Source organism: Lethenteron reissneri, chromosome 69 (genome assembly GCF_015708825.2).
Source record: "Lethenteron reissneri isolate LAM-NWPU_2019-01 chromosome 69, ASM1570882v1, whole genome shotgun sequence".
Classification (NCBI taxonomy): Eukaryota; Metazoa; Chordata; class Hyperoartia; order Petromyzontiformes; family Petromyzontidae; genus Lethenteron; species Lethenteron reissneri.
In genome coordinates, this window is record NC_083847.1 from 4,548,191 (window position 1) to 4,563,731 (window position 15,541).

Consider the following 15,541-nt stretch of genomic DNA (forward strand, 5'->3'; position numbering starts at 1 on the left):
TGAAAGAGAAGCCACGTACACTACCAGCATCAAGATATGAGGAACTTCACTTCTGTACGTTTCCAAATGATTAGAATCATACAGAAATGACATAACACAGATTAGAGTATGACAGGTGAGGCTATGCCTCCCCTGACCGCACGTTCCTGTTATCACTCACTGACCTATGCACCCACCCACTCACCTACTCACCCACCCACTCACCTATCCACTCACCCACTCACCCACCTACTCACTCACCCACTCACCCACCTACTCACTCACCTATAGACACACTCACCTACTCACCCACCCACTCTTTCACCTATGCACTCAACCACCCCACTCACTCACCTACTCACCCACCCCAGTCTTGTCCCCTCCTCACGAAGCCTCCCTGACTCTACCTGACCTTCACTCAATGCCGCTTTGCTTCAGATAACCATCATCAATAGCACACTTGGTCATGGTGTGACAGAATGTACAAAATACGTGCCTATCGAGTTTGAACCAGCTCCAAATCATCTCGGAATGTGGCTTTTTTCAGTTTCCGTCATCAACACGTCTCTATATAAAAGCATCTACGAGCTAATGTGGTCCCACAGTTGCTTAGACACTTGGCTAAGACCCCACACACTCGCAAGATTCGTAAAGCGCTGCAACGCATCCTCTCGTAGCTTAGACCCGACGTCATTGTTGTAAGTCAGTAGCGAGGCACGGGTGGTGAATCTGACAGTCTTCCGAGTCAAGTCAACTCACAACACATGGGGTCTGTCGCGTGAACTCCTGTCTGCAATCCTTCGACACTTCACGTGGCCTCAAAGTGCACCTAGCTTGGCACAAGCGCCGTGGTGACATCACCCCTTCTTGGTGGCGAACGGCTGCTGCTGTTGTTGTTTTCTTCGAAGACCCTTGCCTCCTATAATAAAGACACCGCGTAGGTGGACAACACGAACGCTGAACATTCAAAACATGTTCATGTATACCAATTTGTTTTAAACCTCACAAGGTAAGAGCGACTATGAATCATGTGCTTTTATAGCCATTGCCACTTGCGCGTTTAATTGTCATAGAGTCACGTTAACTATTATGGAGTGTAATAAGTTACCCTTGGAGGACCGGTAGTATAGTAATTGATGTTGTTGATTGAAAGTAGGCCAGCAAATGTCATTGAGAAACGTGTAAGTGGAAATCCGTATGACGTGCCTTTAACCATATGGAATTTATCCAACATTGGTTCAAGCAAGCCTGACTATCCTGATGAGACACGAAATGTCGAAACCGATCCAGAGTTTGCTTGCGTTGAACCAATGCTGCTGGAATTACGCGCTCCCAAAAGACCGTTTGGCTCGTCGGATGTATAATTGTCTTTATTATGTAAAGGGACAAAAATATGGTGTACTGTATTGTCTGCCTGTTTGCTTTGCTGATGTAACCTCCGATCAACACGGTTGACGATGTATGGTGCGAAAGAAGTTCAACATACGTACATAACAAGCACCGTGTGTGGTTAATGCAGACATGATTCCTTACGAAAGGTTTCTGTTTGGTGTTTGAACATTTTAACGCCTTGCTTTGAAGCTTTCGTGACTGCAGGAACCCATACTTTTTGGTTCTTTCGGTAAAGTCACGTCGGTATATTTTATACCTAGGTATATTTTATACCTACGTGACTTTACCGAAAGAACCCAAGAGTATTTTAACGCCTGTTTTATTGCCATAAAGGGGAAAACCTATTCTTATAGCCTTTCAGGAAGTAGCTGTATTTACTGTTGAACTTGGCACGTTGCCAAGCGCGCTAATCGGAGGTGCGGGGAAAGGACAACAAATGAAACATAAAAAGCAGTTATAAAGATATTAGCTTTCAATTTAGATTTAAAAGTGCATAGCTCCAGTGGCACTGAGGCGAAAGAGTGATACAAGCTACCAGGTGGGTTAGTATAGAGGGGCCGTCCATAAATGACGTCACGCGATTTTGGACGATTTTTGACCCCCCCCCCCTCGTCACACGGCGTCACAAAAAGTCAGACCCCCCTCAAATATGACGACACAAAGCTCTACCCCCCCCCCAAAAAACATATTTCTATTTTGAAAATACATGCAGCCACCTATGGCTGCAGAGTTTGGTAGTACATGTTGTTAACGTCGTTTATTGTGAAAATTCTGTCACAGTTCCTATGATCATTGCTTTTATGGCTTTATTTTGGTAATTTTCCATAAGTTTTTTGGTTTGGCCATGTTTGTTTGTTGTAGTACAGAGTTAGACTGATTGCCTTAATCTAAGGTGTCTTGTGGTTGTTGTTGTTTGACTTGCATCCCACTGGGATTTTTGCACATTTTTGTGTACGGTGCTTTTTCTGAAATATTTTACTGTCTTTTCTTGGATTTTCTGTTTGCACTCAGTCACTTTAAGATGTTTTTTGTTCATGTTTTTGTTTTTTGTTTGTTGCGGTTGCACCCGATTCAAGAGACGTATGGCTCACATGGCTATACCTAATACATTAACTTGAAAAATGAACTTGAACTTTAAACAATTGCCATTGTAGTGCGTATTTAATGTGGCGCTGCACTCTGTTATTGTAGGAGGCGTTGGAAAGCAGAAATTTAGCATAAAATTAAATGAAAATATTTAACGTCTAACTAAAACTGCAGCTGTTCAGAACATTATATTGAAATTCTCTTAAAATTATAAAATATAAAAAGTAATTATAACAAACAAAATACTTGAAACTTTGTAGTAGAACGAAGCAAAATGGAGAGTACAATTATAACAATCACATATTCATTGCGCAGAATGAAAAGCCCTGGTAGAATAATTAGACAAAATGTTTAATAACAATCATTCAAAAAATTTACAAAATGTATGCTTTTCCATTCTCCCATGGAGAAGCAAAATGCTCCTTCATGGAATAAAAAAAGGTGACCTTGGTAAATGTAAATAATCAAATAGATAATAATGAAAATTTATCAAAATTAGTTGTTGTTATAACATATCTATTGAATTAATATATATTCAAAGTTGCGCATTTTGACGTGACGTCACATTTCTAAAAAAAAACCTCCCCCCTCGTCACACATCGTCACAAATGGTTGACCCCCCTCCCCCCCTCGGTGCGTCATGTCATTTATGGACGGCCCCAGATCACAGGAAATGGCAATGGCTTTTTTTGAGAATTTCATCCAGCAGTGGCTTGATCGTGGCTCTTGATATATTTGGTCTTGTTGGGTAGTCGTAGTTACCGTCACTCAGTCAATGATGACTCACATAAAACTAACAACTTTGTTGACAAGGTATTGTCGTCAGCAAAGAGGAACAGAGCAGCTAAGTTTCGATTTAAAGCTTTCGTGACTGCAGGGATTCATCTTCTTGGTTCTTTCGGTAAAGTCACGTAGAAGGGAACTAATAAAATAATATAAATAAAACATTAAATTTCGATTTAAAGCTTTCGTGACTGCAGGGATTCATCTTCTTGGTTCTTTCGGTAAAGTCACGTAGAAGGGAAATAATAAAATAATAAAAATAAAACATAATAAAATAATTCTCACGACGTTTCGGCCACAACACAAGCAGCCGTCCTCAGGTGAAGACCAGGTCTGTCGAGGCGACAGCGTCTAAATGAAACACCACCACGCTTGGGGCGTCTATTTAAGCTGGGTTGGCGCACTTTTCCCCCCTTCCAACCCAGCACAGGGCATTTATAGCTCGGGGTCAACAGCTACATCGTGCGAAGTTTCTTGCCAGTATCGTGTTCACTTCCCGAAAATTGATCTGTAAGTGAACAATTGTTAAACGATCGTCGTTTTCCCACTGACTACCGTGTTAAAATCTGAGATATGTTTCAGCCCCAAAATGTTCCAACTTTTGTTAAACGAGATATACAAATTACTGTATAATTTTGTAATAAAACATCAATTGTAATACTTACAACGCATGATAAACCACAGGGCGAGATCCCCCGTATCGTCTATATCACCTCTTCACTCTCCACTGTCTCCCTCTCTACCGTCTCATCCACACAAACCTCTCCCTCCTCCCTCCAAAGACAAGGATCTCCCTTATAGCCTTAACAGACTGTAGGGGCAAGTGCTGTTAGCGAGCACCTATGAAGGCCGGCAGGGCACACGAGGGGGTGGGTGGCCAGCACCACACCCGGCCACCTTTGTCTCCCTAGTGGCGATGTTTACACATCGCACCAGGTACTCATTTAGGGCTGAGTCGACCTAGGAAATACCCAAGACCGGTTCAGTTAATCGTCACCGGTGCTGTTGCCCGTGAGCGGGAATCGAATTCGGGTTGCCGGGTTCACAGCGCGGCGCACTAACCATTCCCCTTCCCACACACACACGTGTACACACACACGTGTACACACACACACGTGTACACACACACACACACGTGTACACACACACACGTGTACACACACACGTGTACACACACACACGTGTACACACACACACACGTGTACACACACACACGTGTACACACACACACGTGTACACACACACACACGTGTACACACACACACGTGTACACACACCACATGTATACACATACGCAAACCACATGTGTACACACACCAACAGGCTACAATGTTATAACATTGAGATTTTTGTTCCGTTTTTTTCTAGTGTGCCCAGATTCATTAAATACTACAATGAACTTCCTGACAAAACTCAGTCGAGCAAACGAGCAAGATAATCATCACGCTGAGATTAAGCAGGACGCGATCCAAACAGCAAGTAACAAAAGCCAACTGTTCTTCTACCTTGGCACTTACGGCACTCTTTCCAAGGCACAAGCGCGTGTCATCCAGGACCAACTTATCAAGTCAATATGTCGTTTTTGGCTGTGAGTATACAACCAGAATTAACATTTCGCTGCTGCTCTAGGCGAACGTTTGGGGCGCCGCGGTGGTGAGATGTTATCTCGTTCACCTGGACAGCCGGAGGTCATGGATTCTACCCCCGTGACTGACGCCTGCTGTATATTTGGAGTTTGTCTCTCCCCCACCACACCCCCTGGTGGTCACGTGGATATTTCTCAGTTTTCCCCTCCATAGAATCGACGTGCGTTTAGATTATTTGTCCACTTTAAATTTCCACGCGATGGTAAGCCACTTCGTTGAGCGATCATTTGTGGCCAGGTTGCTTCAGAAAAAGAGCCACATAGGTAAACTAGTGGGAAGCACTCAGCGTTGCCCGGGTCTTAAAAATATTTCAAAACTTAACAGCAGTGCGTACTGTGGTGGTACCTGCTATGATTACAGCAGTGCATACTGTGGTGGCACCTGCTTTCACTGCAGTGTATACTGTGGTGGTACCTGCTTTCACTGCAGTGTATACTGTGGTGGTACCTGCTATGATTACAGCAGTGCATACTGACTGTGGTGGTACCTGCTATGATTACAGCAGTGCATACTGACTGTGGTGGTACCTGCTATGATTACAGCAGTGCATACTGACTGTGGTGGTACCTGCTATGATTGCATCAGTGCATACCGACTGTGGTCGTACCTGCTATCACTAGAGTAGTATATGCTGACTCTATATCAGTATTTATCGACTGTATAGCACAAAGTACACACCTGACAGAGTGGCATGGTGAGGCCCAGCCCCGTGCAGAGCCTCCGGCCTCGCCTAGATCTGTCCAGCCGGCCGAGGTGACACCTTGGCAGGCTGGGGCTGGGCTGCTACCCCCGCCTCCCCCAGCCACGATCTCCCCGGCCGCTCTGCAGTAATATCAACGGCCTATAGTGGTAGCATCTAGCGACTGTATGGTAGTAATAACTGCATGCATCGGGGTGGGAGGGACATCACACAGTGAAGAATTGACGTCAGCGTTTAGTGTATTTTTACAGCATTTTTAACGCGAAATAAAATATCCCCCTCACTCCCACCAAAGGCGTGCGAATCGTCGTGCACGCATCATAAATAAATAAAATGGAAGCACACTAAAATCGCACTAAATCGCTAATTAAACTCATTTAAAGTTGATGGATGTGATAAAGGAAGATCACTTGCTCACCGCGGGGCTTACGGCGTGGTACCTGGCTATTTCTTTTTCACGTGAAAACCCCACCGTTGGAGAGCCAAGCGCGCAATCACACACAAACCCACACGCATTTTTTGACTTTTATTTTTTTTTAAGTTGCGTTTTTTTGTTCCAATTTAGGTCATGGGTTCGTTTCCGGCCGTCACATCTGCTGTATATTTGGAGTTTGCGTGTCTCTCTCTCTCTCTCCATGGTAGTCACGTGGCTTTTTCTCTGGGTCCTCCAGTTTTTCACCTCCACATTCAAAATCAACGTGCATTTGAATTATTAGGCCGCAATTAATGTCCACACGATAAGCCACGTTCTTTAACTATCATCTGTGAAAGCGAGGTGGCTTCTTGAAAAGAGCTATACGGCTCAGTGGGCTGTACCTGGTAAAATAAAACGTTTGTAGAAGTAGCAGCCAAATGAGGCAACACGCCCGATCGGACGTTCCCCGAGGTGATAAAAATGTTCGTTACACAGCCACTCGAGCTAATGTCACTCCTCCATCTCCACGGTGACGGATGACCTCCCAAGCGCCCGTTCCCCTCCTTTGGCAGCCACTCCATCGTTAGTCTCGACCATCGACCAGCATCCCTTCCACGTTCAAACTTTGACCAAACGACTTAACACATTTGCCGAATCGATTATTAACGTTGTGGTGTCGACATCGCCAGGCGGAGGAAATGTATGTGTTCATGTCTGCGTGCACACTACACACGTGTGTGTACGTGTGTGTAGTGGTTAGCACGCTGCACTACGAACCTGGCAACCCTGATTCGATTCCCGCTCATGGTCAACACGAGTAAAGATTATCTGAACTGGTCCTGGGCCTCACCTATGTCAACTAAGCCTCAACTCAGTGCCTGGTGTAATTTGTAAGCATCACCACTAGGGAGACAAAGGCAGCTGGGCGTGGTGCTGGCCACCCACCCCCTCGCGTACTGTTCCGGACTTCATAGGTGCTTGCTTAACAGTGTGTTAAGGCTATAACGGGGGATCTTTGTCTTTGTACACGTTTTCGATACCTGGCCAGTGTGCATATGACCAGCAACAGTTTGACAAAAGAGGGCTCACTACGAATCAGTCGGGTGGCATTATATTTTCATCGGCTGCGTAATGCCGCATGGAAACTACCTGATCTGTTGCACCAGATGAAGCTTCGTGTCTTCTAGGCCACATACATGCCCTCCCTTCTCTATGCTTGCGAAACGTGGACCGCTCAAATGGAACATCTGTGCCGTTAGAAACATTCAGGCAAGTCTACCAACGATCCATCCTGGGTTCAACCATGCTGGATTGGCTGGGTCATGTAGCCCGCATGCCCAGCTACCGCATGCCCAAGCAGCTTTTGTTTAGCCAAATAGAGGGGGCTAAACGGGCACGACACGGGCTAGAGAAGAGATGGACTGATGCACCACTGGAGGATGTGGAGCTGAGTTAACTTGCCGAAGACTGGTACCAGCAGTGTCAAAATAAGTTTCTGTGGAACAGGAAGTTCGTGAAGGAAGCTGCTGGGCAGTTGGAGGCAGTCGCCCTCCAACAACAACGGAAGGCAGAGAAGTGACGCGCACATAGAGCAGAGCGCCAGGCGGCTAAAATGCATCTATTTGGCACAATAGGGGGCACAGCTGGTGCATCTTCCAATCATCTAAGTCAACCCATGGCACCTAGGTCTGGCCCGTGACCTCCTGTCAGCGAGACATTGACAATTCCCGTGGCCCCAAAGTGCACCTGGCCTGGTACATGCACGATGGTGACGTCACCACCATTTATGTTTATGTCTGCGTGTACGCGTTGTGTGTGCTCTAAAACCAGGTGCTGTGGCTGATTGGAGTCGTGCATACGGCACACGGATTTTGCAATCGCTCCACGCAATATGAAGTGAATGGCCTCTGCTGTGATCAGTGTACTCCTGGTAAGAAATCAAAATGATTGCGGAAACAAAACCGATCATGAATGTTGAACTTCTTTTGCATTGTACATAGCCAACACCAATGCTTGAGTGGCCAATTTCAAAATTCTATTACTATCTCTCTCACGCAAAATGTTCTCCCCTTCTTGCATTGTCAATAAGCATTCTTAGTGAAACCTTCCTGGCCACGGCCTAATGCTAATGAATGGCAGCCCATCTAACACTCTACCATCGGCCCTTGATACCTCAAATCTTCTGGACATGCCCCCCTTCCCCAATAAATCTTTCCGCATGTTGAACACCTCCAACCTCAACGCATTAACCTCGACAACAAACTCTAATGTTCATTATTTATTGTATTGTGTCTTACGATGCGATTGCATTTAGGAGCTGTGGACATTGACGTTTTTGTTGACTAATGCTAGTTCTCTGTAGGCTCAGATTAACATGGGTACCCTACTTTGAAATTCGTGTGAACAATCTTGTATGCCTACTTCAGCAGTTTTTTCTTGCCGTAGTTGTCCCACCTGATGACGATTGCTTGTGTTGCGATCGAAACGTCGTGATCTATTATTTTTTCTACCTACGTGACTTTACCAAAATAACCAAAGAGTAATCTTGTATTCCTGTTGAACAGTTTTCACACTGTACGTAGCCAATCGTTGCTACCCGTCGAGTGGCCTTGCACAGTGTACCAAGTTGTAAAAATAAACATGAGCTAACAGACGTCATTTTACACGAGTGTCTATGTTCGTGATTGGGTGACAGGACACTTTCGATCCGCTTGGTGCACCGCGGACTCGCCGACTGGCTGCGAGCCGTGCCCTGAGGGCACCTTCAACTCGGAGTACAACGTCTACCCCAGATGCGAGTACTGCACGCGCTGCATTCCAGGTGATTTTACAATAGTGCATCCGAGTTTAACACACGCCATGTTATTACGTTTACAATAGTCTATCAAATGGTTATAAGTAATGTTAACTTTGTTAGGTTACCAGAGTTGGTGATAAACTAGAAGGCAATGTTGTGAACGTCACACGCTTTTTTAAAATGTAATTTGGAATGATGTTAACAACCACTCAAGCCACACCATATCCAGTGCCCAACCACAACCATAAAGTACTCAACCAGAATCGTACAACACAAAAATTGTGCCATAAACTACACACGCAGATGCAACCGTTCTATCATAACTACAAAGACAACACCAACAACCACAAGCAATACAAACGCACACAATTGTTCAAACAACTACAAACGCGCACAACAGCCACAAACAATACAAACATGTTGAACTCTGCTGCCACGTGTAGCACTTCCGAACTATAGAGCATACATGTCCGGTCCAGTGGCAGAGCATTACTTTAGAACGAGTTTGCAAAATTTTGACTTCAAGCTTTTGTGACTGCAGGAATTCATATTCTTGGGTGTTTCGGTAAAGTCACGTAGCTAGGTTGAAAGAAAATAATATTTTCTTTAAACCTATCTTTGAACCTATCCACGTGACTTTACCGAAAGACCCCGGAATATGAGTTTTTAAGTGAACTCGGAGGTTGCCATGCACATAACGATGGACGTGAAGACTTCCCCAGGGGTAGATTCCCATTTTAAATCCTTTATATTAAGTTCACTTGCTTGCGCGCTTGCGCGCTTACGACCGTGCAAATCTTTCGGTCGTTTTTTAACCCACTTCCCGTGATCCAATCGAGCTGACATTTTGCACACTCGTTGTGTGTGACAATACATTTTCGTGAAAAATGTTTTTTAAAATTTTACACTTTTTAGGAAAAATATTTTTTATATTTAATTACCAATTGCTTAATGGTGGCAGGCAATCATCTGACCCATAGGTGGCAGCCATCTCAAGCCAGAGGACGAGAAGACTCTAGCCGCCACGCAAATAAACGATTTATAGTGAAAAACTTTGTTTTTACGGGTTAATTTTTAATTCTCCTGCTCCAACTCGAAACCTGCCCTATAGGAGAAAGCGACCCCCAGCTCTCAGCCCACGCGCGTCTCACTGCCACTGCTTGCTCTCTGAAACTGGCTTCACTATCGCCCCTGGTGGTCACAGTCATGGGTGGAGTTTGGACAATCAACATTTAAAATAAATAAATGCATTATATGAACCTCATGGCGGGACCCCGGGGTCCCATAAGCCCCCAGCTCTCACATAAACTGCGTTGCGACGCCATTTTATGTATGTTGAAGGCGAACGGTACAGCATTCTATTCCTCTCGATGAGCCCTACACGATGCACTAATCAAAGTTTTGTTTGGGACTACTGCTAACTCTCATAATAACTCAGCATAATGACCATCTCCGTGAACTAGATAGACTCTTTAACATTATCCATCGATTGCAATCAGATACAGTACCATACATCGCTCAACAACCATATTAAAGCGGCATGTATTGTACTAATTACTCGATAATTAAGAATATAAACACCACGTACATTATATTCTTCCAAAGAAACGATTCAGAACTCGTTAATGGGTCTGGTCACAGCGTCTCAAAAGCATTTAATACAGTTACAGTGTGCCTCTGAAAGACTATGTATTTGCTTTAACAAATTTGCAGTATTAAAGGTGCATTAAATATATTATTTATATCAAGAATCACGTTAATTACAGCATTTAATTATATTCTGTACGGTTGACCAGAGCCATACTCACAAACGAGTGTTGATATTCCTCTAAGGTCTGTAACTACGGTACTCTGAATTCTGAAGTGTGCATTAAATCAGCAATGCTTTTAAAGACTTTGTAACATTACGAACGCCATCTTGTCAGCGTGTTCAGACATATGTTAACTTTCTTAGCAACTTCCTCGATAACAGATTCTAATCTTGTCCCACTGATCTTTACACCATAGCTATAGTTACTAGACTTGATATATATACCCTTTCATTGACTCAAGTACACGGCACGTGTACAGAGGAGTACTCCACTCTCCCTCTCTGACACTGACGGCGTCACACCAGCACAGGGGCGGGGGGCTACGGATTGCGCGAGCGTGCCGGGGGTAGGGGCGGAGCCACAGCATTGCATTTCCTATCCAAGTCAAATCCTTTAGATTACTAACCAGCCATCGTACAGAGGCGTGACATTTGTTGCACTCTGATATGACTTTTTTATGAGGTGGGGGGGCGGGGGCGTATTTCAGACCCCTTCTTAACACTCTGCGCCACATGTGCAGCCGTGTCAGAGTGATGGTGGACTCATCTTTTTGGTTCTTTTGGTAAAGTCACGTAGAAGGGAAATAATATAATAATAAAAAATAAAAAATAATAAAATAATTCTCAAGACAACGCAAGCAGCCGTCCTCAGATGAAGAACAGGTCTGTCGGAAAGACAGCGTCTGCGTTGTGGCCGAAACGTCGTGATAATTATTTAATTGTGTTTTATTTTTATTATTTTATTATTTCCCTTCTACGTGACTTTACCAAAAGAACCAAGAAGATGAATCCCATCAGTCACGAAAGCTTTAAATCGAAATTTGATGGTGGACTCACAATTTTTAGAATTTGTGTAAATCCTTTGGTATTCGTGCCCCAGATGACAATTTGGCCTGTTTGGCTGTGTCCAGTTGGTAGAGCATGCATATCTCTAATTTACATTTTACCAGGTCAATCTAGCCCAATAAATTAATTATTCATCTTAAACTTACACGCTATACTTGAAGAAAAAAAACCTTTAAAAGATGTCTGTGTCGTTTGTAGGGTTTCACCAGGTGACGATAGAGAACTGCACACCTACTCGGAACACAAGGTACGTGCAACATCATAAATTATAATTTTATGATAACATATATGTGCATGCATGTGTGTGAGCGCGCGTTTTTGTTGCGTGTGTGTAGCTATCATATTCCGTGCCGCCCTTAATAGGTGCTCGCTTATAGTCTGTACATGCCATCTTCTCGGCCTACACAGTTTATAGACGTTTCCAAGCCGTTCGGTACTCAGGCACCCTGGGTTGTATGTGTCTCTTTAACTCGCCGCAGGTGTGGCTGTAAGAAGGTCGAGAACATCACGAAATTTGCAAAGGATGGAACCTTGTTCTGGTGTTGTCCAAAATGCTCAGCGGGCATGGAGAGTCTGAACGAATGTGAGAAACCAACCTTCATCACCGTCCTCATCGGTTCACCATAAAAGCACCGACATGTCACGAATGTGGTATAAGCACAATACTGGAGTCCCCCGCCCGCTATACGTAAGGGATGCGTTCCTGGGAAATACTACTTAACTCGAAATTATGTCATAAGACAAACTATAATTTCCCATGTTACAACCAGGGGTCGCGTTCCTATCCGACATGTCTGGGGAAAAAATGCGTGATTAAATATCATGAAGTGTACAAAAATCCATATTATTATAAGTTAACATATTTTAACTAATAATAAATACTAATAATTAGACAAAACTTGCCAGAGATGGTTGAAGGCCTTGCTGATCAAGGCCTCTTGAGTGAGCATTGGCTTGGAGTTATGCACACACATGGGCCTCTTCACCGTGATTTTTCTTGATTTCTTAAAACGTTGAGAATTTTCCTGGATGTTCAACTTGCGAATCGAACGCTATTCTGACTTTGATTTTCAATCCCAGACACTGAAAAGTCTTTCCATATTTTCTACAATTCCACATCTTTTCCGAGTTATACCGGTAGACCTCGTCGACCTGGCCGCAAATTTGTAACAGCTAAATACTCTAAACGCACATTGATTCTAAATGTGGAAGAAAAAAATGGAGGACCCGGAGAAAAATCCACTCAACCATGGGGAGAACATGGAAACTCCAAATATACAGCAGGTATCAGGGTCGGGATCGAACTCACGACCTCCTGTGTACCGGGCAAGGTAGTTAACGTTGAGCTTTCATGTATGATAGCCAGGTCACTACTGAAAAACAGCGGTATAGTAGCTCAGTGGACCTTACCTGGTAAACTGAAAAAAATACTAAATGTAGAGACGATGGTCTGAGTTAGCACCGTCTCACCTCTCTACCCACCCTCCAGGTTCCTATACGGATTTCGTCACCACGTGCACTGACTGTCCTCCAGGCACGTTTAGTGACCGTCCCGGGTCCCGCTGCCAAAATTGCACACGGTGGGTCCAGTGCAGAACACTTTGCGACGTCTCCCATTCCCCAGTGCTAACCGCACGCCGTGGTAAAAATGTGAAAGGTGGACTAACGGAGTCACCCGTAAAAAGAGTTTGGTTGGGGGTCTGCACCACCTCTGCCACTCTCCGTGGTCACAGATTGCGGCGAAGAATTCAAAATCGCCCTCGAGATGTCACCGCCAATTAGTGGTGACGGTGACATTATCTTACTCGTCTTCTGAAACTGTTGGACGTGTGCGTGTGTCCGTGTCTTTGTGAAGCTGTGAACGAGAGCAGTCTCCGTGCACGAACACCAGCGACGCCGTCTGCAGCGGTATGATGATTCTACTTGCACACGGCAGTGGCTTAATAACAAAAATGGATGACGAACATGTTCTTCATCGGTACTTCTCCGGGTGTTCTTAATCAATGTGTGCGTGTTGTTGTTAACCAGGCCCAGATGTATCTGCAAATGGCCAAGCTTATGCAGCGACAGCTGCAGTAGCAGCGTGCATCCCCCTCGGGATTGCTGTGCTGATGGTGCTGATGGTGCTGCGTTGCCGTCGTGCTTCTGTTCAACAGAAGGATGCCCCTCCGAGCGGCTCTAGTTCCATGGGGAATTTTTCCACCCAAGGCTCCTTAGCAACCCTGCAACGCCCAGACGAACTTCACTCAATGCTGAGTCTGGATTCTCTAGATGACATCGAATAAACCGTCATGTGAGTGTGTGTGTAGTGGAAAAGAATCTGAGACAAATGGAAATCAGCCCTTTTGTCAGACCCCTCCTAGTCCTTATAAAGGCCTCAATACCTGAGGCCTGTTAAGAGGCGTGAACACTGAGATACATCTGGCTTCATGATAGAGTTTCTCTACAGTTCCTGTAAGGTTATCATAATCAGCTAACACAATACGCATTAGCATTGTTGTGGAGAATATAAGTAACACATATATAAGCACACAAAATAGTATCCTTTACAAATGTTTTCCCTGCAGATAAATTCGCGAGCATTTGTGTTGTATGTCCCATCAGCCGCACGGCCTTCTGGGTGTGCATAACTTCAGCAGCATTGCTCAATACGAGACAACTCTGGAGCGGGTTTTTGACTTTCAACTTGGAGAGACTCATTGGGTCAAGTTCACCTTTAACACACACACCGATTTGTGCCGCAGGGAATTTACGTTTTAACTTTTATTTAACATTGATTTTAACTTGCAATATATGTGATTCTTCACGTGATAGACGTTTTGTCTCGATAACTTTTTTGATGTACTTCAATCGAGCCTGGAAACATGATTGTAGCTCTGAATTGAAATACTTTTAGGCAAAGGCAAGATTGTAATGCTATTTAACGTGATTGGGGAATTCTGCACGACAGTAAACATAGAAGGGCATTTGCCAGAACCATTGTGTAATTTAATCTGGTTGCAATAATTAAATTATATATCACTAGCAGGAAGTACCCAGCTTCATCCAGCAGTAAAAACTTGTATATTTCAAAGCTTGTACTCTCTTAAAAAACATACCGTATACACAAATACTAAACAAGTATTTCCTTCGCCGGTTCTGCAGCAGTGACTGGGCAGTCTCTGGCTTGTCTTGACACATGCTACTTTGGAGTTTCCTCAGCCCGTGTTGCTAAGGTGCTTTCCTTGTTTGCTGTTGAGACAGCTGCTTCTCCTCTACTGTTTGTTTTGTGCACCGCAGTGCCGCCACTCTCTTCGTGTTTGTTTGCTTTAAAAAAGATTTGTAAACAAAATGAATAAGTCCTTAATGTGAAACTCCCCTCGATAAGCAAGCTTTTGGCTTACTAGGGGCACATGTGCAGATGTGTACTTCAGCACGCGGCTGAAATGTATCATTACGACAATCAGCAAACATTGCACAAAGTTTGATATTACTAGCTAAGATATTGACATCGACATTACTGTAGAAAAAATCCCATTCTTTTATGATAAGTTTTGGTTGGTATTACAATCAAATGAATACTTGGAATTTTAAGGTGAATTATCATACAAATCAACGCATTGTATCTGTGTCCAACGCATTGAGCATGTATTACTCCGTGTAACCAATAAAAGCTGTTGGCTGATATTTGCCTATTCTTTTATATGTCAATGCTAATACAGTACATGACTACACTCTATTGGGATGCTGGCATGGTGTCGTCGTTAACGATTTGAGATTGCAAATCGGAGGTTGCTGGTTCTATTTTCATCTCCCGGTTCGGCACTTGATTTATGGGATAGTTTCTTACATATGTGTGTATATATGTAGGCGATGACTGTTCGTCACCCATGTAAGAATACGTTTTATCCCTTCTGGTAATTAAACGGTGTTAAGATGTTCAAACACCAAACAGAAACATTTTGCAAGGAATAAAGTTACTGCATTAACCACACAGCCCTTTTGCTGAACATGCAAACAAAAACATGCTCTGGTAATATATATTATCAGAGCATGCTCACCACAAGTATGTGTGGCTAATGCAGACATGACCCTTGCAAAGGGTTTC

The 15,541-nt window shown here is 44.0% G+C and overlaps 1 protein-coding gene across 1 annotated transcript; it reads left to right on the forward strand.

Annotated features, from left to right (window-relative positions):
• The first annotated feature begins 599 nt into the window (after window positions 1-599).
• On the forward strand, window positions 600-15,090 carry LOC133360777 (tumor necrosis factor receptor superfamily member 3-like). The gene is made up of 9 exons (XM_061579645.1): window positions 600-988; window positions 4,609-4,828; window positions 7,832-7,931; window positions 8,697-8,822; window positions 11,653-11,701; window positions 11,934-12,037; window positions 12,944-13,034; window positions 13,310-13,362; window positions 13,483-15,090. Exons 2-9 carry the CDS (start codon window positions 4,814-4,816, stop codon window positions 13,737-13,739), a joined length of 795 nt encoding a protein of 264 aa, XP_061435629.1. The 5' UTR covers window positions 600-988; window positions 4,609-4,813; the 3' UTR covers window positions 13,740-15,090.
• Window positions 15,091-15,541: the final 451 nt, after the last annotated feature.

Bases quoted from the DNA above. Each gene is read 5' to 3' on its own strand.
- LOC133360777 (XM_061579645.1), top strand. The intron at 8,823-11,652 runs GTGATTTTACAA...TGTCGTTTGTAG, and splicing joins CTGCACGCGCTGCATTCCAG to GGTTTCACCAGGTGACGATA. The intron at 12,038-12,943 runs GTGAGAAACCAA...CCCACCCTCCAG, and splicing joins CATGGAGAGTCTGAACGAAT to GTTCCTATACGGATTTCGTC.